The sequence below is a fragment of the Typopeltis vanoorti genome, chromosome 6 (genome assembly GCF_054136105.1).
Source record: "Typopeltis vanoorti isolate ZY-2024b chromosome 6, IOZ_Tvanoo_1.0, whole genome shotgun sequence".
NCBI classification, from domain to species: Eukaryota; Metazoa; Arthropoda; class Arachnida; order Uropygi; family Thelyphonidae; genus Typopeltis; species Typopeltis vanoorti.
The window spans coordinates 138,573,340-138,600,946 of NC_143554.1; the positions used below are offsets into that span (position 1 = coordinate 138,573,340).

General features: G+C 35.6%; 1 protein-coding gene across 1 annotated transcript in view; it reads left to right on the plus strand.

The window, feature by feature from the left end:
* The first annotated feature begins 1,897 nt into the window (after positions 1-1,897).
* Positions 1,898-27,607, plus strand: part of LOC150105987 (cholinephosphotransferase 1-like) — a 146,195-nt gene continuing 120,485 nt past the window's right edge. The window contains exons 1-2 of the mRNA XM_090394607.1: positions 1,898-2,134; positions 24,725-24,872. Coding sequence (XP_090250733.1) covers positions 1,898-2,134; positions 24,725-24,872 — 385 coding nt within the window. The remainder of the gene's footprint in view (positions 2,135-24,724; positions 24,873-27,607) is intronic.

A 27,607-nucleotide genomic window follows, 5' to 3' on the forward strand; every position in this document is an offset into this window, starting at 1 on the left:
AAAAGGATCACAACTGCTTTTCATGCTAGGTGCATTTTGTATTGCTAGCAGTTTTTCATTCATGACTAAAAAAAAAAAAAATCAAAGCTATTATTATTATTTCTTAAACATAAAAATTAGAAGAAATCTTTCCTTTAGAATACTGAATTGTTGTTAATAGATTCCAAGATATATTAATATAAAAACATTAAAAATATTTAACTGGTTTCATCTTTATTCCGATTAATAACATTGCGCATATTCTTAGTTTTTTTATTCAGTATTTTTTTTTTAAATATTAGAATTAACAGTTTAAAAAAGTAACAGTTTTAATATTGTTTAATGCCTATAGCTTTGTGGTGTCATCATCTTTGTTGGATTGTCATAAGTTCTCTTGTAGATGCTGAAGAGAATAACGTTTTTTTCTGGGCCTTTTTCATTCACGTTCCCAATTAGTCGATCTTTGGTGCAGGCAAGTAGGTTTTTCTTTGGGCAACACTGATTTTTAATTCCACAAGTCAGAAAATTTTATCACAGAACTCACATTATTTCAGACAATAATATACAAACCAGGGTTCAGGATTCACGAAATGATGGTAAATATTTCAGTGCGTGCTTTTTTAAGGCCGATATGGATAAAAATTAACTTAGACTGGTTGACTGCTAAACTTGGAGACTGGCTGTGCACCGATTTCTAATTAAGAATGAACGACAACATAGTACTTCATTTGGAGAATAAATAGGTGTTAGATGATTTATTTATTTTTATTATTATTGTTATATAACGCCTCCAAGGAGTCCAAAGACTCATAGAGGGAGGGCACCTGCTCTACAATTCTCCGTCTCCACCACTCCATTAACCGCAACTACCGTCATATACACCAGCGCCATCTACCGCTGACCACCACCACTATCTTCACAAATCACAAACATCCATGCCCAGGCGGGTGAACAGATACGCTAACCACTCGGCCAACCAGGCCGGCTAGAAACTGAACCGGACGTTTTTATTTTAGTATTAAACATAATTTCTTTACTGCTGTGCTTATCATAATATTACAGATAATAATAACACTTGTTCGCCTCAGAACTATCGATCTCTACTAGTATTATTATTCTTTGTATATAACTTACCCATTTGAAAGTTACTTTATTGACTGGTCATGGATACCAGAATTCACAATTCACTGATGATAAATGAGAAATTTTCTACCTATTATAACATGACTACCCAGTTATCACTAGGAAAATGATAAAAAATTAACAGAAATGAATATCTTATCGAATGAGTTTTATTTGGAAACGAACAACATACCCTTATTTTGTCTCTCGATTTAACATCACATTTAGATGAAGTAAATGATGATCAGCTTAAATTATCTATGTTTTTGAGTTAAGGTAGATTAGAATGAATCTTGTTCAAATATCTTAATTATAAGACAAAAATCTACTAAATCCGCTTTCTTATTTTTTATTTTTTTTAATAAAAATCTTTCTCTACGAAAGTGATAGAAACTTTCCATACATAATCGTATATACACACATCCACAAGAAACGATGAACCCAACCTTCTTTTAATTGCAGTCTCATTGGTTTTTCCTTCATGCTTAAAATCACAACGGCTGTTACACTAAACTTTGATTAGATTATCACATCTCAGGAAACAAGATATCGAAGCGACCTACAAGTGACGTATAAGTAAAAAGCTTTCACGACACTGCACCGACCATTCTGATACGTGAGCTGCCACTTTGCAGGAGCGCCCCTAACGGAAAATGCTTAAAATTTCACAAAAAATACTGTATTATGTGTTATGCTGTACGGCGTAGGTTTTTGTGCATTGTGTTTGTTGTGTGATAGTAAGGGTTGTACCTTTGACAGTGTACAAAAAGAAAGAAGGAGAGAGTAAATCGTGACAATGATATTTAGTTCGAGTGACATATTATCGCCAGCTCAGTTGAAAAAAATAACAGAACACAAGTATAGTTCTTCAGGTTCTACGTTATTAGACCCGTGTATGCAACCCTTCTGGAACTGGCTTGTAACAAAGTTGCCTTTATGGGTTGCACCAAACTTATTGACTGTCGCCGGTCTTATAGTAAATATTCTTACATCTTTATTACTCGTATATTACAGTCCTGACGCTTCTCAGCCGGTAAGTTAGCATCCTAGATAAACATTTCGCTATATTTCTTTGCAGCGATGTGAACTATAATAGCTTCGAAAATGATTTCACATGCAGGAAGGGATTGTGGATATTAAGTGATATATATTATAGCGCGCCATTCAAGTTTGTTAACTTGCACTATTAGCACATGTTACAAAAGTAATGTTGATGCATTGATGCTGTTGACTGCTTTAACATAAATATATTGATGAAGTAATACGTTTAAATTCTTTTTCCCTATATAGTATATAGAATCGTTAATTAATAAACTTAATAATTTTTTAAATATACCAAGTATTAGTATTGTAGATATTTTGAAAACCAATTAAAAGGCAGCGTATTAAAAGTTTACCACATGAAAACAAGTGGAGACCTTTAAAAACAGAATCACCGGTAGAAGGCCTTTTTTTGATAACACGTGACGTCACATATGTTACTCTCAGTGTCGTGGTCTTGCTGTTGACAGTTTTTTTATTTATTTATTTTGATACATTTGAATTAAAATTTAGTGTTTACATAGTGTTAAATTAAGCAACTAATGATGTAACAATGTTTTAAGGAAGACTAAAGCTTACATGTTATTGTAAGAAAGTACACGCAGTGTTCTTGCTGTATATTGTGATAATCAGTCTCACGTAGTTCAGAATTAACCACTATTTCCGAACTTGCTAGATTTATCAGTCACCGGTGCTCATAAAACTAATATTTCCCATTTTGTTTTTATTAAGAGTAAGTTCATTAAATCTGGAAGTTTGACTTCATTGGGAGTGCAGCAGGAAAATGAATTTTCATTAGTTTTGACCAATTGTACTTATTCGCCTTTCCTGAATAATTCCCTTTCACGTTAAGCTTCATTGCGTACTGGGTTGGCAACTGCAATAATCCATTCTTATTTGATTTTGGGTCTCGTGCACTGCATAATCTTACGTAGCCTACTACCTCATATGCAAGGAAGCAACTTGCATGTCAACATCAGAACACAGAATTCTCAAGAACAACGCGCCTTTGATTATTTCATATAGTCATCAACATTAAAACTATCGTTATTACTGTAATGTATCAACTTTTCACTAAAAAGGTGTTGTTTATGAATAAAACAGATCAACAATTGAAAATGAAACTTTTTCATAAGTAAACAAAAGAATTTCACATAAAGGTATCTTCAAATTACAAGGATACAAGTTACACTAAATTAGTACTTTCTAAATATATCTAGGCTTCCTTGAATTTGCTTTGGTATTTATTATTATTATTACCCCAAGACCTCATGGAGTCAAAGACTCATCTAGGAGGTTATCAAACAAACAGCTCCATCATGCCATGCTTTAAACACACTGAAATCCTTTGCAGACACCACACTCTCAGGCAAGGCATTCCAATCATTCACAACTCTGCATGAAAACAACCTGCCTTTCATTCCCCTACTCACACTCTCCTTGTACAGCTTCTAGGGATGACCTCTGGTTCTCCCCAGATCTCCCACTGTTTTCTGTAGAACCTCTCCAGCATTGATCCTATAACAACCCCTTAATAACTTGTCTCTATCATATCTCCCCATCCTCCTCCTGTCCACAAGACTCTGCAAGTTGCATCTTCTCAATTTTTCCTCATACTCAACATTCCAGAGGTCAGAAACTAAACTACCTTAGTCAGTCACCTCTGGACCCTCTCCAACATCTCTTTATCCTTCTGAAAACCAGGTGACCAAATCTGGACACAATAGTCCATGTGTGGCCTAATCAAAGCCTTATACAATGGAACAAGAATCTCCCTACTTCTACAAGTCAGTGTCCTCTGCAACATTCCCAGAAGCCTTTGTGTTGTCTTCACAATTTTTGCTATGTGTCCCCTAAATTTCAGATCCTTATCCACTATCACCCCCAGATCTCTTATTTCCTCCACCTCCGACAATATATCCTCACCAAGCATAAATTCTACATCCTATTTTTGTTTTCCAAATTTTAAAACCTTACATTTGCAACATTGAACTAGCATTCCCATTCCCGTGCCAATCACTCAATTTATTCAAGTCTTGTAAGGCCACAACATCCCCTCTACTCTTCATGGTTTGTCCCAACTTTGCATTAGCAAAGTTGGGACAAATAGTTATAAGATTCTTTTTCCATTGCAATATGAATTTTGGGGTGGGCTGTTTAGATAAGTAACAAAAGAATTCAATATGTCTTGTCTATGGGGGCCAAATGGCAAACACATCAACAAGGTGTAACCACACTAAGGGCTTGTGTTATGCCTGTGGTAAGTGACTTGTTAGCAGTACCATTAGTCTGTGTGTAGATTTTCCTTGGCATGTGAAGTAACTTGCATGCATAGTAAATTTGAATAAGTTGAAGATATTAGAGAGGAAATTAGACTTTATTAATTCAAGAGTCTTTATTAGTGGTACATTAGTTAATAGATATAACATTGTAACTAACCATTATGTCATATTTTTTAAGGATGTGATTTTTAATTAGTGATTTGAAATGGACAGAATGTTTTTATGAAAGTAGAGGAGTTGCCAGTAAAATAAAGGGAGGGGGGGACAAGCTACTATTCTAACTTTTGAGCAAGTTTATAAGTAGGACTCTGTATGCTATCAACTACAGAGCATAGGGGAATATTGGATTTTTGAAGTTTAGGTACCCTTTATCTCTTCCATGCATCAATGACCTCAGGAGCTCTGCCATTGGTAGCTACATACATTTTGTATGGGTTAGGTTTGTGCAAAAGAAAGATAAAAATAGAAAAGTGAAAATATATATGTATATACATAAAATATACTAAAACTAATTGCTAAAAAATCACAAATTTAAGTTCAATTTTGTCTCTAATCCATTGGATTGTGTCTAGCCTGCAACAGGTCAATCAGTGTGCTCTGAAAACTCTGCATTGGTTAGTCCTGAGTAATATGATTGATGGTCTGTTGACCAGCACCACAGTCACATGTTGGATATTGATGCAGGCCCCACTTGTACATCATGGTAGCACATCTGGCATGGCCTGTCCTCAGGTGGTTAAGTGTGCTCCATTGCCATCTAGACAGGTCAAAGCCAGGGCTCTCTATTGTGCGCCCTGTAATGATGTGTCCATTTTTTATTTTTGTTTTAGGAGAATATGTATCTGGTTGCTGATTTTTCCAGTTGCAGGACTTTAAGCGAATAGGTAGTAGATTTTGGAGGTCCTCATGGATGAGTAAGTTATTTCCCATACATTTTATCCATTCACTGTTAGCAGCAGCTTTCCTCCTTATGTCTAGTGGTATGATGTTCGAGAGTGTTGGTAGCCAGTCAACAAGTGCAGATTTTATGCAACCCGTGATGATTCTCATGGTATCATTAAGTTGCATGTCAACGTTGCTGATGAATACCACACTAGAGCACAGTATTCTTCACAAGAGCACACTAGGGCATGGGCAGCAGATTTTAAAGTGTTGGCTCCTGTCCCCCCCCCCACCCTGAACGCACAAGCTTCCTGATGATATTCCTAGTTTTTAGCGCTTTTGGCCGACATTTTCCAGGTGTTTCTTGAAGGTTAAAGAGCAATCTAAGGTGACTTCAAGATATTTTGGGTTAGGGTTGTGTTTCAAAGTCTCCCCTCTGAATGAGCCCTTCAGCTGTTTATCAGCTTGATGATTGTTCAAGTGAAATGTGCAAACTTCAGTCTTGGAGGGATTTGGGCAAAGACACCATTTGGTGTAATACTTGTACAGAACTGAGCACAGTCTCAGCCTCTTTCAGGTGTTTAGTCTGAGTTGCCAATGCCAGATCGTCTACGTATGCGAACTTTTGGGAGGGGGTTTGTGGCATGTCACTAATGTATAAATTAAAGAGGAGCGGAGCTAGCACAGAGCTTTGTGGTAATCCATTTTTAGTACTTTAAAGTGGCTATTTTTACCATTCAGTTGTACCTTGAATTTGCACTTTGATGTCATGTGCTTTACAATCTTAATCATCTTTGGGACTTGTATTATAATTGTAAATTTCAGTTTAGTCATTTCACCCAAACTCTGTCGTATGCAGTGCACATATCTATGAATGCTACTGAGGTTTTAAGGCCTTGTTGGAAACCAGTTTCGATATGTGTAGTAAGGGAAAGTACTTGGTTACAGCAGCTGTGAGGGTCTCTGAATCCAGCTTGTTCATTTGATGCTATGTCATTGATCAAAGGGTAAATTCGATTATAGAGTAATCATTCAAAATGTTTATAGGGAATACTTAGTTAACATATTGGTCAGTAGCTTGCTGCATCAGTAGGCTCTTTTTCAGGTTTTAGGATGGCTATAACTTTGCCCCTCAGGAACTCCTTTGGGATGTACCTGCTTTCTAGAATTTTACAGAAAAACTGTCAAAGCCACTTATGAGCATTATTTCCAAAATGTTTAATGAACTCAGGGTATATACCATCCAAGCCTGCTGCTTTGTTATTTTTTCAGTAATTTAAATGCTTGAATCAGTTTGTTTTCAGTGAATGGCATTGAGAGGTGGTTATTTTGTTTGACACTTCTATAACATGGATATATTTGGTCCTAATTTCTTTAGAATAGGATGCACTAATCTTTATGTTTAGATGTTTGCTGGATTCTAGTTGCTATGTCTTTAGGAGTGATCTGTATGACTTTCTGCTTAGAAACTGATGCAGCTCCAAGTTTTTGGAGAAAGGCCCAAGCCTTGCAGCTAGAGTGGGTGAAGTTTTCGGTTGTGGTTTTCTAATGTTGCTGTCATTGTTCATTAAGCATTTCTAAAATTATTTTTTCTAATTTCATTATCTAGATCTTTTTTGTATTTTTAGAATAGTTCCTCAGTTTCAGGAGACCAGCATGGGATGTGCTGTTTCCAGAAACCTCTTGGTGTACATTGTTTTGCAGCACCTATCAGTACTCCTACAAAATATTTGTAATTTTTGACTTCAGGTTGGACCCAACAGATTTCATTTTTTAGATTTAATGTTAGATTTAATTTGTTTAGAGTACTGTTCCCAGTTAGCTTTGCAAATATTGCATTTTTGGTCTTTCCACACACATTGTATAATCAGGATTTGTGTTTCTGTAATGATAATAACATGTTTATGTTGAGATCATGGAAAGTTTTCAAGTACTTTCCTATCAGTGGGTAAAGGATTATCCTCGGTGTTGCAAGTGACAAAGCAGAGGTCAGGGTTTGAGTCTTTCTTCCATCTACCTGATTTAAAAGTTCCAGAGGCGTTTGCATCAAAAACCAGTGATAGCCCAAGGCTTTCAGCCATTCCATCAGTCTAGTACATTGATACAATAGCCCCAGGAGTAATGTTGACTGTTAAAATCTCCTATGTAGACTGCTGGTTGTTGATGAGCAGGAAGAGCTGGGAATAACCAAGTCTGTTTTGGTTGTTTTGTAAACTGACACTATGGTTGTGCCAGCTGCCTTTGCCATGATAATCTCAATGTTATGATTAGAAAAAAAGATAGTATTTTGTTTTCCATGTTCTCTCACACATAGATGGCAGTACCATATATTGGTGACAGGATGTAGTGTACTGACCTGTAGCCAGTGATGTTAGCTCTTGTGGTAATCTCATCTTTGCTGATATGTTGCTCCTGGACAGAGATTACATCGATGTTATTGTCTGCAGATTTTTCCAATTAGTTCTTATAGAAGATCCTGCAAATTAATATAGAAGGTTCCTCCCGAGCCAAAGCTCGGGAGGTACCTTCTATATTAATTTGCAGGATCCCTAAGGTGAATTCAGTTCCCTTATTTTTTGGTCAGTTTTGGAACCTTTTCAAAAAGGTCTACTTCATTTCTTCCTCTTACACTTTCCTTTCATTTTGCACATATTAGCTGGGAGGTCAAAGAAATGACAGCTTCCAATAGTCGTGAAAGTTTAGCTGCCAAAGACGTCACCATGGTGCACCACAAGGAGAAAATATTTCACGACAATTTAGCACCCATTGGTAGCTAAACTACTGGTAGGGCTTCTCTAGCTGGACAGGTCGATAGGTAGGTGTCAGACTGAGATACTCTGATCCTCTAGGGTGAAGGTTTTGTTTAAGGCTGGTTACCTTACTGTGTAAAAAATTTCTACAACTCAGATGCTTTAAATGGAAAATTAATCAGACAGAAACAAGGGATAAATGTCCAAGAAAGGATAAAGGTAAACGATTAGGAATCTTAGACATTTTAAAAGTAGCCACATGGAATGTGCGAAGCATAATAACAAAGTAATTAGAATTGGCAAACAACTAAAAATATTATTGTCATTATTATTTTGAGACAGGGCACTTCCACTGAGTCCTTTGCTCATCAGAGGTCTATTTAAAAAAAAAAAAAATAGGTATTGACAATTATTGACAATCAATAATTGTCAATACCTACACAGTTGTCTGTCATATTTGCCTTGAAATCATTCACTGACATAGCACACACAACTGACTCTGGCGATGTATTCAACTCATTCACCACTCCAAGCAAAAATCAAGTCCTCACTCCCTTGCTAACCACACTCTTACTCAATTTACATGCAAGACTAGTTTTCTCACATTATTCATGTACCAAAATATTTCATAAACCTGCTAAGTAATTTATATGTCTCTGTCATATCTCCTCCTATCTGATAATCTGCTAATCAACCTAACCCACAAATCTTCAATCTCTTCTCATATGGAGCATCCTACAGTTCTATCACCATCTTAGTTACTTGCATCTGAATCCATTCCACTTCATCCACATCTCCAAGAAATCCAAGTAACTAAATTTGTGCGCAATAATCCAGATGAGGCCTTATCAAAGCCTCTGTGTGTTCCTCAATAAATGGATAATCCCACGAGCTGTTGTAGCCACTTTTGCAATATGTTCTCTAAATTTTTTCCCTATCCACCAACACCCACAATTCCTAGCTTCATTAAGTTCCTGGAGTACAAGCTTATCAATATGGTGAAAAGCTAGTAGTCTTTTCACTCTGAAATGCATAATCTTACACTTTGCCACATTCAGTTGGCATCCATTCTCATTTGCCCATACTCCAGTCTATTTAAATCATCCTATAAAATATCAACATCATTTTTAAATCGAATTTCGATTTAAATATCAACATTGAATTTAAATTCGGTTGATACAGGTAGTGCACCCTCTATGGCCATTTTCTTTTTACATCCTAAGCCACCTACAAAAATTTAGGTTAAGAATTTAGGGATACACAACACGTTAAAATAATTACTTGACTTAATATTAGGAAAGTAATATTTGATGTTTTGACCTCTGTATTGAGGTCATCATCAGAAAAATACATATGTATAAGAACCAAGCTGCATGCTACTGCACTATGCAACTGTATTTATTTAAATTTGATTGATTTCAGTTCGATTCAGCCGAATTTAAATAAAAATACAGTTGCATAAAATTTCCCAAAATTTTGAAAACATTAATTATCAGAGGTCCCACTTTACATCCTATGCTACCTACAAATGCTCATAGGCTCACCACCTAGATAGGACTTTAGAGTCACCCATGTGTTTCGCTTATTGTGTTATATTTGAGTGTGTTACAAATTATTTGTACTCCCTGAACATGTCTCAGTGACTGAGATGAAACATTGGGAGCATTAAAATTTAGTTTTTAATTCTTTTATAGTGTTGTAAATATTCTATCAAACCTCCAGCTTGAAGAGTTGCAAAGATTATGTTAAGATTATGGGATTTAGATTGAGAACAGATTGTATGTGGATTACAGACTGGTTAACAGGAGAAAGAAGGATGATATGATAGAGATCTATAAACTTGTGAATGGGTATTATAGGATATCGTCTGATGAAATTTTTCATTATATGGAAGGTGGGGAGAGAACACGGGAGCATCCATGGAAGTTAAGTTTGTTTGCAGTCAAGAAAGGGGTAAAAGCTAGGTTTTCTCTCACAGAGCAGTAGGTGAGTGGAATAGTTTGCCTTTAGGGGGAAGTGAGTGCATCTAAGTGTGAATGAATTTAAGAGAAAGTATGACAGCTGGTTTTTTTTTGGTGATTTATAGCCTTCCTCGACTCCCTGAAGATTTCAGATAATAATAACTACATAAACAGTTAAATGAATGTAATAAAAATGACATTCGTTTATGCATAAACGAATGTAATAAAAATGACATTCGTTTATGCATATTAATAGCAGGAGATTGTATGTTAGAGTTGAAAATAATCTAATCCCAAATGTCTTAGCAAAATATGGAGACATTTACATGAATAACAATGGTCAAGAACTATTAGACTTCTGTATTTTCAATAATGTTAAAATAAATAATACTTTTTTCAAAAAAAAATAATATAAATAAATATATGTGGAATGGCAGAGGAACAAGATCAATAATTGATTATATCATTACTGATCTGAAACTAGCTCCACATATGTGAGATGTATGTTTACAAAGGAAATGAAATTTTCTCAGATTATTACTGGAGAAAGGAAGTAAATAAGAAAAATCAAGAAATAAAACAAGTACATCTGTTACAAGAAGAAAGCATCAGAATGTTATATCCATCACGATTGACAGATTACCAAAAAGAAGCCAAAATCAATGAAGATATAGTATAATGGAAAATGGAAAACCTTAATAAAGTTAATTTATAAAACTGCCTTTGCCTTGGAAAGACAAACTATTAAAGAGAAAAACATTAAACATTTGGAACACAGATATAGAAAATCCAATAAAAGAAAACCAAATGGCCTGTGAATTATTCTTTAAAAATATGCAAAGGAAACAGAAAAAAATATACAAAAAACAAAATATAGGTAAAACCATAGCACAGAAAGCTCACCAAGATTTTTGGGACAGATTTATTAATAAAATAAAAGACATATTCTACAGAATATTAAGGAAATTAAACAACAAAGAAAGAGATATAGCACAAATCAACTTAATATAAGGAAAACAACGGATAGAACATTATAAAAATTTATGGTATAACCCAAATTTAATAACAGAAAATAATAATCAAGAAATCACTACTGTCAGCCTTGTTGGCCTAGTGGTTAGTGCAGGGGTGGCCAACCTATATGATTTATATATATATATATATATATATATATATAAACACACAATTAACCTACCACTGAATTCTAGAGTGCGCACTTATTATACTTGTTTGATCTTGAAGCAACAGGCACCGGCAAATGCTGATATGCATCACCAGTTACTCGATCAGTTTACAGCTAACTGTCGTCATAATGTTCGATGAACTTCTGATTCGATGTGAGTGAACAATTCTGTGTTTTCAAACTTATGTTTTTATTAACAGTTCTTTAAGTTTAAGATAAGATTTCTGTTTTCATGAAGGCTTAATATAGTTCTGTAAATTATTATTATTATTATTAAACAAGACCTCATGGAGTCAAAGACTCATCTAGGAGGTCCTTTTATCTCACACACATCTCATCATACTGGGTCTTAAACACATTCAAACTCCTTGCAGACACCACACTCTCAGGCAAGGCATTCCAATCATTCACAACTCTGCACGAAAAAAACCTGCCACTCACTCCCCTATTCACACCCTCTTTATACAGTTTCCAGGGATGACCTCTGGTTCTCCCCTGATCTCCCACTATTCTCTGTAGAACTTCTCCACCATTGATCCTATAACAACCCCTTACCAAATTTAAAAATAATTTTTTTTTCATTTTGAATGCGCATGTCAAGTTCTTGCCTGCTCCCTTAATTTGCTGATACTGAAACCTGCAGTTATTTGGTGTATTTGTATGTGTGTGTTTTTATGTTTTTTTTAATACAATCTCTTTCCTTTTTATTTATGTATAGTAGATTTATTCCTAAAATTTAACTGATCATCAGCAAAGCTTTCGTAATGAGGATGTTTAGGTTGTGTGTGTGATTGCCAGTTGATTGACTGTTTTATGGCAGGAAGTGATCTCGTATTTCATTTGACATAATATATTACAAGAGAGAGACGAAAACACTCTATGAAAAAAGATATATATATAATATTTTTAAACTTATTGAGCTTATAGAAAATATTAGGCCTTCATGAAAACAGGAATCTTATCTTAAACTTGTAGAACTGTTTTTCATAATGTTTAAAACCATAAAATAATTTAAATAAATTATTTAATAATAAGCTTTACTTTTTGAAATAATTTTTTTTTACAGTCAGTTACCCATTACTTTGCAAAAGAAAATGAACAGAAGAAAAGCAGAAGGTGATAGCAAATGCCAGTTTAATGAACTGTGGGAAAATTAGTTCTTATTTAAGCACTCTCTCAGATAATAGAAGACATGATCTTAACAGACACTATAGAAAACATCAAGCTGAATTAGAAGAAAAACTGAAGTTGGTTCCTGGATCTGAGTTGCGGAAAGAATAGGTGGTTAAGAAAAAGGAAGAAATAAAAAAAGAGACAAAATATATTTGTGAAACAAAGTTGTGAAAGTGTGGCATTGTTGGAGGCGTCTTATGAAATTGCCTTTGTGTTGGCTAAAAAACACAAGCCTTTCTCTGATGGAGAGGAAGTTGTTAAGCCCTGTCTCGAAAAATTTACAAAATGTCTTGGTGATAAGAATGTTGTAAGAAAAGTAAACCAAATTGCTCTGTCCATGCAAACAATTACAAGACGCATTGAAGAACTTTCCCATGATGTTACTGAGCAATTAAAAGACCATGTTCATGCTTGTGCTTTCTTTTCTTTAGCCTTGGACGAATCCACTGACATATGTGATGTAGCCCAATTAAGCATTTTTATAAGAAGAATTGATGGTAATTTTAACATCTTTGAAGAACTTATCAGTCTTGAGTCACTTCATGGAAAAACCAGAGGGTCAGACATATTTGACAAAGTAAAGGCATGTCTAGAAAATCAACAACTAGATTCTAGTAAGCTCATCAGTGTGTGTGCACTGATGGAGCACCATCAATGATAGGTAGAGTTTCTGGGACTGTAACTTGACTTGAAAGATTTTTAGGTCGTTCTCTACTAAAGTATCACTGTATTATACATGAAGAATTTCTGTGTGGAAAAACTCTAAATTTGAGGCATGTTATGATACCAGTTGTAAAGTGTGTGAATAAAATTAGAGCAAGAGGGTTAAACAGAAGAGAATTCAGAGAATATTGTGAACTGCTAGATATGGAATATGGTGATCTCATCCTTCATTGTGAGGTGCGCTGGCTTTCTAAAGGACAAGTTCTCAGTAGATTTTGGAAGCTGAAAGAAAGTGTTCGTAATTTTCTGGAAGAGAGGATGAGCTGCATGAGGAAAAAGCCCTGTTGTGTGATGAGAAATGGCTATTTGATTTAGCATTTTTAGTTGATGTTACCAGCCACCTCAGTTATCTAAATTTGAAACTGCAGGGCAAGAACAAATTGCTGCCTGGTTTAGTAAATGACATCAGTGCATTCAAAATAAAATTAAAACTGTTCCTCTCAGTTAGAAAATGGGGATTTAAGTCAATTTCCACATTTAAAAGAACATAGTGAATCTGTTGAAAATAATGACAACTTTACAGAATATGCTGAGAAACTCAGATTATTACAAGAGTCCTTTAACATTCGTTTTAGCGACTTTGCCGAAGAAGGAGACTGCATGCTTGCATTTATAAATCCCTTTTCACTTACTGAACAAAAAATCTTGACGATGCCTAGTAACATACAAATGGAACTTATTGATCTCAGAACCAATTCTTTATTGAAAATGAAATTTAATGAACTTCCATCACTCCCACATGCTTTTGATATAATTAATTTCTGGCAATCGTTGCCCTGTGAACATTTTCCAGAACTAAGAAAATTTGCTCAGAGTTATATCTGTCATTTTGGAACTACATACGGATGCGAACAAGCATTTTCATAAATGAAAATGATTAAGAACAAACTATGGTTGCGACTGACTGATTCAAATTTGAAAAACTATTTGATGCTTTCTGTAACTGATTTAACTCCAAACATTACAAGCTTAGCAAAAGCAAAGCAATTTCAAAAGTCAATAAAATAATTAATGTTTATCTTGTCTTTATATGAAATCCTTTTATTTAAAACTGCTAAAAGTGTCTATATTATCATATATATAATAAATTATTTTATGCATAACTGTTAAATATATCCATATTACCATATTTTAAAAGCACTGAAAAGTGGTATAAGTTTGTATGGCGCATCTTAACTAAAAAATGAAAAAATTGACGCATGAACTATAAAAGGTTGGCCACCCCTGGGTTAGCATATCCGCTTTCCAGCCAAAAGGCTGCGGGTTCGAATCCCGCCGTGGGCATGGATGTTTGTGATTGTCTGTGGAAATACTAGTGGTGGTCGGCAGTAGATGGCATTGGCGTAGTAGTGGTCAGTTGGAGGATTGAGTGGTGGAGACAGAGCTGTAGAGCAGGTGACCTCCCTCGATGAGTCTTTAGACTCCCTGGAGGTGTTAAATAATAATATAGAACACCAGTTAGATTAGAAAAACTAAAAGAAGCAATAAAGGTATAAAAAAATAGAAAATCATCTGTGAATAAGATGGCATAAATAGTACTTTGGAAATATAGTGGAGAATATTTAATCAAAGATTCTTAAATTAATAAATAGCTCTTGGTGGAAATGTGAGGTTCCATCAAATTGGTCAAACGCTAAGGTTATATCTATATTTAAGAAATGAGACAGATAATTGTAGAAATTACAGAGGAATAATATTATTAATTACTGGTTAGAAAAGTTACACTAAAATTCTGAATAAAAGACTTAGAAACATTGCATACCATTTACTTGCAGAAGAACAAAATGGTTTGAACATGGAAGATCATGTATTATTATTATTATTATTATTATTATTATTATTATTACTACTTAGGCCTCCAAGGAGTCAAAAGACTTTTCGTGGGAGGTCCTTCCTAGGAAACACAAGTCTATCAAGACTCATCATGGGAGGTCCCTCCTAGGAAACACCGTCTATCATACCGCTCCTTAAACTCATTGATCGTTCTCGCTCTCACCACTCCATCAGGCAATGCATTCCACGGTTCAACCACCCTCCATGCAAAGAAACCACTCCTCACCCTCTTTCTCATAGTTTCCTTTTGTAACTACTAGGGATGGTCCCTTGTCATGACTCCTTCCCGCTGTTCAACCAAGCGAAAGAACTCCCCAGTGTCAACCCTGTAACCACCTCTCAACAGTTTAAAAGTCTCAATCATATATCACCTATCCTTCTTCTATCCACTAAACTCTGCAGTCCACATCGTTTACCTGGTAATAACCAGGTAAACGTCTATTACCTGCCTTTGTACCCACTTCACAGTGAATTTATCCCCTTCAAATCCTGGGGACCAAATCTGAGAACAATAGTCTAAGTGTGGTCTGATCAAGATCTTATACAATGGAATGATAACTCTTTTATCTCTGCAGGTCAGCGTCCTTCTTATTATTGCAGCAATCTTCTGTATTACCTTCACCACCTTTGCAGTATGTCCCATGAATTTCAGGTTTCTATCAATCATCAACCCCAGATCTCTTGTCTCTCCTACTTCCTCCAGTATAGCTCCTCCAATAAGAGTTTGCAGCATCCCATCGATGTGTTCCAAACCTCAAGACTTCACATTTTGCTGTATTAAACCGATATTCCCATTCATTTGTCCATCTGTCTAGCTTATTCAAATCCTCTTGCAGGACTACTACATCTGCACTATTACTAATAACCCTTCCCAGCTTCACATCATCTGCAAACAACTGAATATCCCCCCCCCCTGCAATCCACTGACAATATCATTGATATAAAGGTTAAACAATATAGGTCCCAGTACTGAGCCCTGTGGGACCCCACATGTAACCCTCTGCCTCCTTGAAACTGCCCCACCATACCCAACTCTCTGATACCTATCGGACAGCCAAACTGACATCCAAACCCATGTGCTGCAACTTAAATATCAGCTTATCATGTGGCACCCTGTCAAATGCCTTTGCTAAATCCAAGAAAATGGCAGTGTATGCCTTTCCCTCATCTACTGCTCATGTAACTTTATTATAAAAGGTTAGCATATTACTAAAAAAAAAAGAGCACCTCCCTCACAAATCCATGTTGACTCTCACAGATAACGTTACCCTCATCTGCCCAATGTTGTATATGGTCTCTAACTAATTTCTCCAATATAATAAATTTAGTTTAATCCTTTATCCAAGTGTGAGCAAACAAAGTTTGCGTCTGAAAGTATCTTCCGGAGGGTAAGGTGGTACAACACCAGGGCAACTCCTTGCAAAGGTGGAGCAAGATACCAACACTCCTATCTCAGTATCTCCCATAATGCAAAACACATCTCCTTGCAGATATGTCTAATGTTATGCATTAAGGGAAGGGCCACTAAATAGTGGCCCTTCCCTTAATGTATTTCTTTGGATTTTAGGGCCAATCTCTTATCATATTCCACTTTTGTCTTTCTTACCATACTAGTCACTCTCCTGGCCTGTGTATTATATTCTTCATGCGTCTGCTGTTCACCTGTCTTCTATAGCCTCTTTTTCACATGCAGTTCCTGTTTAATATTGTTTGTCATCCACTTTACACCAAATTATGTCCTCTTCTTCACTTTTGGAATACAGCTTACTATTGCTGCTAACAAATATTCCTTCACAATTTCCCAAGCACTAATTATATCCCCTCCTGGCCTTCCAATTCCCCCCCTCCTGAAACTTCTCCAAGTTGATGTCTAAGAATATTATAATCAGCTGCCTTATAATTCCACATATGTTCCCCTTTTTTTTGATACTCCTGCATGTCTATTCATCTTCCAAGACAAAACCACATGATTACCTGGGTGGTTGATGGAGAGATATCAAAGGGTAGTTTATTCAGGAGTAGAGTCCAAAAGACGGCCTGTGACTAGTGGTGTGCTACAGGGTTCTGTTCTTGGACCACTGCTGTTTAATCTGTTCATTAACGATATAGGGAACGGTCTAAGTGGGACAGTTCATCTGTTCGCTGATGATGCAAAGTTGGGTAGGGCGATAGTGAATGCAGAAGATGTCAAAGTCTTGCAAGATGACTTAGATCGATTGGAGTTCTGGACTAAGGAGAATGGATGTCAATTTAATGTGACAAAATGTAAGGTTATGCATTTCGGAGTGAAAAGATTAGCAGCAGTATACCACATTGGTGGAACTGTACTCCAAGAGATTGATGAGGCCAGGGACTTGGGAGTGTTGGTGGATAGGGAGATGAAGTTTAGGGGGCACATTGCGAAAGTAGCTAAATCAGCTCATCAACTCACTTGGTTGTTGAAAAATACCTTGACAAGCAAGAGACAAGCAAGTTATTGTACCTCTGTACCGAGCCCTGATAAGACCTCATCTCGACTACTGTGCCCAGATTTGGTCACCTCGGTTCCTTCTTGATGGGGAGGAGGTGGAGAGGATCCAGAGGCGAGTGACTAAGATAATAGCAGGTCTATGGAATGAACCATATGAGAACAGGTTGAAGATTTGTGGGTTGCAGAGACTAGTTGATGGGCAGAAAAGGGGAGATATGATTGAGACATTCAAATTGCTAAAGGGATTCTATAGGATTAATTCAGAGGATATTTTTGAGATCAGGACTGGTGGTGGGAGAACTAGGGGACACCCATGGAAGCTGGGCAAGAGCATGGGTAGCAGGGGTGTTAGAGCTGGGTTCTTTACTTTTAGAGTGGTAAATGAGTGGAATAAGCTGCCAGAGTCTGTTGTGGGTGCTATGACAGTGAGCAAGTTCAAGGCAAGGTATGATAGATACTGTGAGAATGTTGAACAGTTGTGTGAACATGATGTTTAGGGCCTCCCTCGATGAGTCTAAGGACTCCCTGGAATAGCCCGTAGTAATAATAATAATTACTCTCTCCAACTGGTGGGAGAGATGTCATCTCAGTTATTATCAACTCTTCTGATGCTATGACCAAATCCAACACTCTTGAACCGCTTGTTCCCTCTATTACATCTTGCCTAAGACATTTGTCCCTCAAGAATTCTAGAAATTAATTCCATTCCCTTATTGATACATGCATCTTCCTCTCCCCAATTTATACTGCTGTAGTTAAAATCTCCCATAACAATCATTCTTCTTGCACTTGCTAAGCTCAACTGTCTGAACATCTCCTGTTCCCCACCCTCTGTGCTCCTTGGTTCGTAGCAACATCCCACTGTATATCCCATCTTGCATATCTCCACCTCACACCATATGCTTTCAAAATCATTAGTGTCAATGCCTTCCAAAGCCTCCACTCTTAGAGGACATAAGTCGTCAATTATAATTGACGACTTATGTCTCAATATTATGGAGTACTGCCTATGATAATTATCATAGGCAGTACTCCACCACCACGCTTTCCCTTCCTATCGTGCTGAAAAATGTTGTATCCATTTTTCAGTACCCATTCCTACCATGTGCCTTCAAGGGGGTGTACAGGACATGATAGTATTACATGAAAAATTTACATTACTAACTTCTTATCTACAATTTTCCTCCATATAAGTCTGTTATATCAAGACTCCAACGTTCTTCTTCTTCTTTAGCATTCTGCAATTGATCAGGTTCTTCTTTTAGTAACAGCAACTTTCCTTCCACTCTCTTCTGTTTTGAGCCTTCTCTTTCAAGGTTGTGTACCTGTCTCCATTGAGCATGTCATCTAGCATTGTTTTCCTTACTCTTCCTCTGTGTCTTTTTCCTTCGATGGCATCTCTGATGATTCCATTCCCTCTCAGAATATGTCCGATCCAGTTTCCCTTGCTTCTTTTTATCCTCCTTAACAGACTTCTTTCTTCTTCTACTCTTTTTAAGACCTCTTCATTAGTTATTTTATCTGTCCATTTGATTTTTTCCATCCTTCTCCAAATCCACATCTCAAAGCTTTCCAAAATCTTAATTTCTTCTTTCTTCAATGTCCAAGTTTCAGATACATAGAGGACAACACTACACACATAACATTTTATTAGTCTTTTCTTTAGGTTTCTATCCATTTTACTTCTGAATAAATTCCATTTTCTATTAAAGGCATCTCTTCCCATCGCTATTCTTGCTTTTATGTCACTTTTACATCTTCCATCACTGCTAATAACACTTCCTAGATATTTAAATGTCTTTACTTGATTCAGTTTTTCTCCATTTATTCTGATATCCATATTTGCCTCTTTCCTTACTATTTTCATCACCTTTGTTTTTCTGATGTTAATTTTCATTCCATAATTGATACAGGATTCCAGTAATCTGTTCAACAGATGTTGTAGTCCTGTTTCAGTATTTGATAGTAATGCCTTGTATTTTATATTTCTATCTTCTAATGCACTTTTTACCATATCAATCCACCTATATATTGGTCCTCCTCTTGGTCTTTTTCTGCTACCTGGTGGAGAAAACTTGTTTTGCTAATCTTTCTTTTCCCATTCTTTTTAAGTGACCATATCAAATGAAATTAGCTCTGCTAATGCATTCCTGGACACTGATAATGTCAAGTTCTTTCCTAATATCCTTGTTTTTAATATGATATTGTCATTGATGCCATCTGTTCATGCCCCTAATCTTACTCAGGACTCTCATATCTGCAGTCTCTAGTCTTTGGTCAAGTGTTTTACTTCTAACCCAGCTCTCAGATCCATAAGTTAAAATTGGCTTGAACACTGTCTTGTATACAGCTGTTCTGACTGATGTGTTTTGACTAATTTCTCTCTTATTCCATATAAATTTATTCAGTTGACTTCCTACCATACCAGCTTTGTTGATTCATCTATTTCCCTATTTAATTTACCATCTTCACTAATAAGTAGCTGAAATGTTTCACTTGTTCTTTAGGTTCTCCATTCACAATGCAGTTGATATTTTCAATGTTTCTGCTTATCTTGATTGTCTTTGTCTTGTTATTGCTGACCTTCATACCATATCTATTACAACAATATTTCAATTTAGTCAGGAAATCTTGCAGACTTGTAGATGATTTATTTAGAAATATAACATCATCTACATAAAGCAAAGAGCTGACATTAGCATATCGAATTTTGACATCGGGTTTAATACCACTTTCTTTCATAATGTGATCCATATAGATAATTAATAACAGAGGGGATAATGTACATCCTTGTCTCATACCAGATTTAACATTAAACCATCTTCCTGTACTTCCTTCAATTCTAACTTCTGACTTATAACTCAAATAAAGACTAAATATTGCATGATATAATGTCCCATTGTCACCATATAACTGTAGCATATTGAATAGCATCTCTCTTGGCATCTTGTCATATGCCTTTTCTAGAACAACAAAACTTAAATACAGATCTTTGTTATATTCCCATGATTTCTTTAATATTTGTTGTAAAGTGAAGATCTGATCTCGACAGTCTCTATTTTGCCTGAATCCAGCTTGTTCTTCACCAAGCTTTTCTTCCACAATTCTTCTAAAGTATACTTCCGTAAATCTTACCAGGAACACTCAGTAGAGAAATACCTCTGTAATTCTCGCATTTAGTTTTATTTCCCTTTTTATATATGGATACTATGAGAGCTCTATTCCAATCATCTGGAATTTGTCCCTCTGTCCAGGCCTTCTGAACTATGCAGTGCAGCCACTGTAAGCCTTTTACAGTGGCTGCACTTTCATAATGTGAGCATTTCTGGTCAAATATCATCTACCCATGCTACCTTTCCACATTTCTGGCCTTTGTTTTTTCTACTTCAAGTATAAATATGTATTCCTGATTGCATGCCTGGTCAGGTTTTTTTTATTACTGTGCTGTCATCACTGCTACTTTCATTTAGCAATTTTTCGAAGTAATTATTCCATACTTTAAGGATATCTTTTTCTCCAGTTTTCATGTCACCTTTATCATCTCTAATTCCCTTTACAGCACCCTTTCTTCCATTTTTGAACTTTTTCAATAACCTCCAGAATATCTTGTGACCTTCTTGATATTTATTTTCTATGTTCTTACCAAAGTCTTCCCATGACTTTTGTTGAACCAGTTTTACACATTGTTTAGCTTTCTTACATTTGTCTCTATATTCTCTAAGAGCACAAGCTGACTTATTTGCCAGGAACTTTTGATATGCTTTCTTCTTTTCCTTCACTGCCTCTTTAACTTTTTGTGTCCCCCATGGAGTTCTGATTTTTCTATCCTTGCAGACAACCTCACCATATGCCTCTCTGGCTGAATCAATCAGTGCTTTCTTCATGACTTGTCACTGAATCACCAAGGTTTGATTCCTGTTCTCAAACTCTTTAATTTTTTCTTGAATAATGTTTGTGCATTTTAGTCTACAGTTCATATCTGAGAACTGCTGAACTTCTATTCGCTTTAAAACTTTCTTATATGTTCTTCTTTTTGATATGAAATTCAATTTTATCCTGCTCAAGACTAAATGGTGATCACTTCCAATTTCAAATCCTCTGTACTCTCTGGTGTCCTGCACCAGGGAGAAAACATCACTATCAACAGTAACATAGTCAATGAGACTTTTCTTATTCCTTTCCTCTTCTCTCCATGTGAATTTGTGTAAATTTTTATGTTGGAACATGGTGTTAGTAATAATTAGTCCATGTCCTGATCAGAAATCCAACAGGTATTTGCCATTATTATTAGCTTTGCTCTTTTCTCCAAATTTTTCTAAATTATTTTTGTATGTCTTATAATCATTTCCTTCTACACTATTTAGATTCCCAAAAAGGACCAAGTTTTCCTCTTTCATTGTGTCAGTTGCTTTCCATAAGCCTCAAAAAATTCCTCCACGTCTACCTTAGTAGAACCTTCTGTGAGACCATTGGCACAAATAACTCTCATTGGACTTCCCCATTCTGATATTGCCCACATCGCTCTACTTGAGACTGCCTGCCATTCAAGAAGATTAGCCTCGTATTTAGTATTGAATACTATGGCTATGCCTTCTTTTCCTTGATTGTCATTGCCTGAATATAACATTTTGTATTTACTGCTCAGGAACATCTCACTAGTTTGTCTTTTTTGTTTCAGTCACCTCTATTCTGTCAATCTGGTACTTATCTAATTCCACAACTAACTCCATTTCTTTGCCATTCAGGCTTCTTATGTTGATAGTACTGATCTTGAACTCTGGGATGTTGAAATGGGGTGGGTTTTAGGATTTGTTCCAGTAGCTGACTTTTTGCTGTTTGTTCTGGTTCTCTGGTGAAAACAAAGTAGTGTCAAACTATAGGCCACTGTATGTATACCAAGTGTAGTGGTGAAATTGTTAGAGAGACTGGTTAGGGACAGAATGTAAATATGGATTAATGAGAATGGAAGGCTTGGCTTTTGAGAGAGAGCAGCATGGATTTGTTAGAGGAAGGTCATGCTTTAGTAACTTAGTTACATTTTATAATAGAGTGACAATCATATTGGATGGCAGGAGATGCTTATACCGTGATTTATTTGGATTTTGTTAAAACAACATTTGATTGAGTACCACATGATTAACTGCTGTGGAACTTGGTCAGGATGGGGTTGGTTGGATAGTCATTTGGTAGCTTGGTTACCAAATGACTGTTATGGGAGATTATTATGTAACTATTATCCATTATGGGAGTTATTAAGACAGTTAGTGATGAGAGCTTGGTCCACCTTTACTCTAGTCCCTCAGTCCTGAAGATACTTCAGGCACAACTTTGTTTGCTTACACTTGGATAAAGGATTAAACTAAATATAAATGCATTTCTGCAGGATGCTAACCCGCAGAGATAAAAGAGTTATCATTCTGTTGTATAAGACCCTGATCAGACCACACTTAGACATTGTTCTCAGATTTGGTGCCCTTGATTTGAAGGGGATAAATTAACTGTGGAAAGAGTACAGAGACAGATAACAAAGATGGTTTCAGGACTCTACAATGTTAGTTTTGAGGATCGACTGAGGGACTGTGGACTGTAGATAGAAGGAGATGTGATGTGATCAAGACTTTTAAACTGTTGAGAGGCAGTTACTGGGTTGACAATAGGGAGTTCTTTCACTTGGTGGAATAGCAGGAAGTAGCGATGACAAGGGGCCATCCCTGGAAGTTACGAAAGGAAGCTGTGAGCAGGAGGGTAAGGAGTGGTTTCTTTGTGTGGAGGGTAGTTGAATCGTGGAATGCATTGCCTGATAGAGTGGTGAGAGCAAGAGCAGTCAATGAGTTCAAGGAGTGATATGATAGACTTTGTGTTTTGTAGGAAGATCCTCCTATGATGAGTCTCATGACTTCATGGAGGCCTGAATAATAATAATATCTGTTGGATTCACAGTGGTATCCTTTATCTTGATGGAATCTTTTGAGTTCTTCTTGATGACAGAAGCTGTTTTTCCACTGAAGGGTTAGAGATTTCATTATACACTTTGCTAGATTTTATATAAGAATGCCTAGCATGTAAATCAGTCTTAATAGGATGATAAACTTCTTTATGAATTTTAAGTGGCCCATAAGTTCATTTCACAATTGAGTATTTCAATGTTATTAGTATGTGACACATCCAAGGACTTGTTGTGGGAGGGTAATCTACTCACTACAACTCACTCTTTTAACTACTTAATCCTTCCAACTACTCGACCATAATCAGCACACGATGCATTTATGATTCACTGCCACCAATAGTATTTTTTGTCTGTAAATTGTGTTTTCATGGCCAGTTAACCTGTATATGGAATGAAAAACTAGAGTTAATAATAACTGATATGGAGTTAGTATGCTACTAACTCCATATCAGATTAGGCTAGTTGTAAAGACCCTTGGTCAGGTTGTTTTGTCTTATTATTAGTACTCCATCAATGTATGTTCATCTTCTAAAGTGTTGCTATTATTTAGTAAGTTCATCATCTTATTTTGATCATTGTTAGAATTCTAGTTTCTTCAATTTCACAGAATTAATTGAAGAAAACAGGATACTTTCTTTTCTGGATGTGCTAATCTCAGTCATGTCATATAAAACAGATCCTCTCTCTCTCTTTATACAGGAAAAATATTTCAACACTACCATATATTTACATGCTACTTCTCACCATCACCCTGCCCACAAGCAAGGTATCATAAAGATCCTTAAAGACAGAGCATGTATGATATCTAGCATGTATGGATTACCTTAGATATTTAGAATGTCTTTCTAAAATTTGGTGAATAATTTGAGTTTGGTTTTAATTGGACCATTTGTAGTGGCCAAATTACCCAAAATAAAATGTCTAGAATGCACAAGCCAAAAATTTGTCAGCAGGTCAAAAACACACCCACCCAAAACTTCGACACACATCGGATTTTTCAAAACCGTTTCATAATTTTTTTCCCTGAGGAATAACCTAATGGGATTAATAAAATTTAGGATAACTTTGTCTTTTAATAGCCGTTTTAATGGTTCAATTAGGCAAAACCAAATAATTTTTGTAGTTCATATACTAAAAGCAGCTGTAGGTTTAATGTAATAATAAGGAATGATATTACTGTATTAGAATGGTTTTACAAAACACTCTATTTTTAGATTTTTTACACACATTCATTTCTTTACTTATTTCTTTTGTTTCCTGTTATATATTTTCTGAAGTTCATGAATTCTTTATCCTATTATTTGTTTTAATATTTTAATTCATATTGAAATAATATAATAAAACAACTTTTTGATAATAATGTTTGTTTTTATATTAGGTACCAAGATGGGCATTTATACTTAGTGCTTTTGGACTTTTTATTTATCAAACTCTAGATGCTTGTGATGGAAAACAAGCAAGAAGAACAAATACTAGTTCTCCTCTAGGCGAGTTGTTTGATCATGGCTGTGATTCAATATCTACAGGTGAGTGATCAGTAATTATATGAAATTAACTTTTTAAGCTTTATCACTATTTAACCTAAATCAGCTAATTAACTTTGCGACCCAGCTGACCAAATTATACTCAGTATTAGCTTAAATCACATGCATATGATGGTTATAACATAATGAGAATAGTTTTTGCCATGAGTGCAGCATGTGCATGTCTGATGGAATGTGAAGGATGTGTTTGTAGAGAGAATAAACAGGAGATGAGACATGTTGGCCTGTAGAAAGTGTGATGTTTTGTTGGATTATAAGTTATTACAAATATGAAACAGACTGCCAGAATGAAAATTAGCATCATTGTGGGAGCAAAAGACTATATGAATCATGGAAAAAAAGCATTGAAAGAAGAGACAAAAGCAAGTGAGACTGTGGAAATGAAAGAAAGTAAGAATGAGAAAGCCAAAGCAAGCAATGAGGTGGAATTGAAAGAATGGAATGGAAGAACAACAGGGAGTGAGACTATAGGAATGACAGAGTACAGTTTTCTGAATGCAAGATCTAAAGAGAAAGTTGATCAGCATGAGAAATGAGATGAGGAATACATGCAGCGAGATTAGACTTTTGGTGGATAGGAATGGAAAGTTAAATGAGATTTAATGCTGCTGGGGCATCACCTGGTTAAACAAGGTCCCCACTGTTTTTGTCAGGGAACCAGGGTGAACAGTTAAAAATCCAATACTGGAACAAGCTCCAACTCAAAATATAGAAGAAGAATAAATCCAACATCAGGAGAACCAAAGATAGGAACCATCAATATAAGGAGTATTAATGGAAAGAAAATCGAACTGCAGAAGAATTGAAAAAGCACCACATGGACATAATTGGCATTACTGAGACAAAGAAGACAAAATATAGGTGATATCTTATTAAATAATAAGTATAGGATGTTGTTTTCAGGCAATAATGATCATGGAAAGGATGGAGTAGCAATAGTATTCAACACCAAACATGCAGATAATCTTCTTGATTAGAAGGCAGTTTCAAGTACAGTTATGCAGGAAAACTTCAAAGTGGATAAATGACCAATGAAATTTATTTGTGCCAATGGTTACACAGAAGGTTCCCCTAAGGAAAAAAGGAAAGAAATTTTTTTGAGTCATTAGAACAGGCAGCTGACATAAAGAAAATGGAAAAATTGTTCCTTGTTAGAGATCCGAACAGCAGAGTAGGAGATGAATCCTGCCAGGCATATTAGGAACATTTTTATTTGTTAGATGCTGAATGATACTGATCTGCATATAGAGAAATTTATATTATCCTGCACCACCCTATATTCAGACTAGTCTATATAATATAGAGGAGTCAATCATCAATTAACTTTTTCACTTTATACAGGCAGAGGTTAATATTATCATTTGAGGCTTCCGCAAGGTCCGATATTTTTTTATGAGCGGTGCAATAAAGGAGAATCAGGCAAACACCAAATTAGAATCAATAAAACAAAACATTTAATGGAGGGTTATGTAACATGTACATTAAGTATAACTTTGAAAACAAGATAATGCAAATCAACTTAGTTCAGGTATTCATAACAAACATAAAACATTAGGCATCAGACATCCAGCTATCAATTCTACATTCTTCCGAATAATTAAAATGGTTCACACAGTTCAATGTTATAGAGTCTTACAGTAAATACTCTTATAGTAGAACTCTCTAATTCTCTCTTAGTCAACAAACACTTAATTCAATCATGAGGCAGTTATCACTTCAAAGGGGGAAACAATTTAAAGCTCCATACTTCGGCTAATTTTAGTAGAATGCCACAGTTAATGTTAAGATATATCAGGCAGAGCTAACTCTTATTTCTTCACGCTGAAATATAAAAAAAATGGACTGCTCTTACCGGGTTACATCCTTTGCACATCGGATTCACTATAGGCATACTTAAAACTGAAGTTAACTATCACTTTGAAGTAACACTATTCAAAGGGAATCTTCACTATATAACTGAAATATTAAACATAGAGATTCACAAGTCTTGATGCACTCGTTTTAGGTAATCTATTTATTCCTTGTTTTCTTTTATGCATTAAATTTAGCCTTCCACTATTCTTACTCAGAACAATTGGAATTCGTCGTAATTTTAGAATTCCGTGTAAATATTCCTAATTGCCTATTAATTTCCCAGTTCCTTCCTAATCTATTTACAACATATCCAATTCCCTTTGCTGCCACCCGTTACTTTACTCCTTGCTGTCCTGAATGCTTCTCCCCTTGTTTACTTTCGTTTTCCAATAAAATACCTTCATTCTTCCCACCAAAATCTGGTTCTAGCCAGTTCAGCTCATATCAACTCCTTCTCCCTTCGAATACCGTAGCTCATGCTCCATGCACGCGCTATCTAAAATTAACTCCGTTTCCTTGACAACAGCCTATCAAATGCATTCAGAAGAATTACATAAAATTATATTTTGCATACAGAAACAAAATAAAAGGATATTTTACAATTCAAATAATATACATTTAAATATGATAAACACAAATTCTTATAATATATTTGCACAGCTTCTTATAATATTAACACAGGAATAAATAGAATAATTTGAATGACATTTTAACACAGAGTTCTTTCATTACTAATACATATCTCAAAATTATATAATTAAACAGCAATAAATAAACTCAAAGTAATTATATGAATACTAATTTACAAGCAAGAGATTAAAATCAAATAATATTTACAAGTCTTATGACATGGTGGATTATGT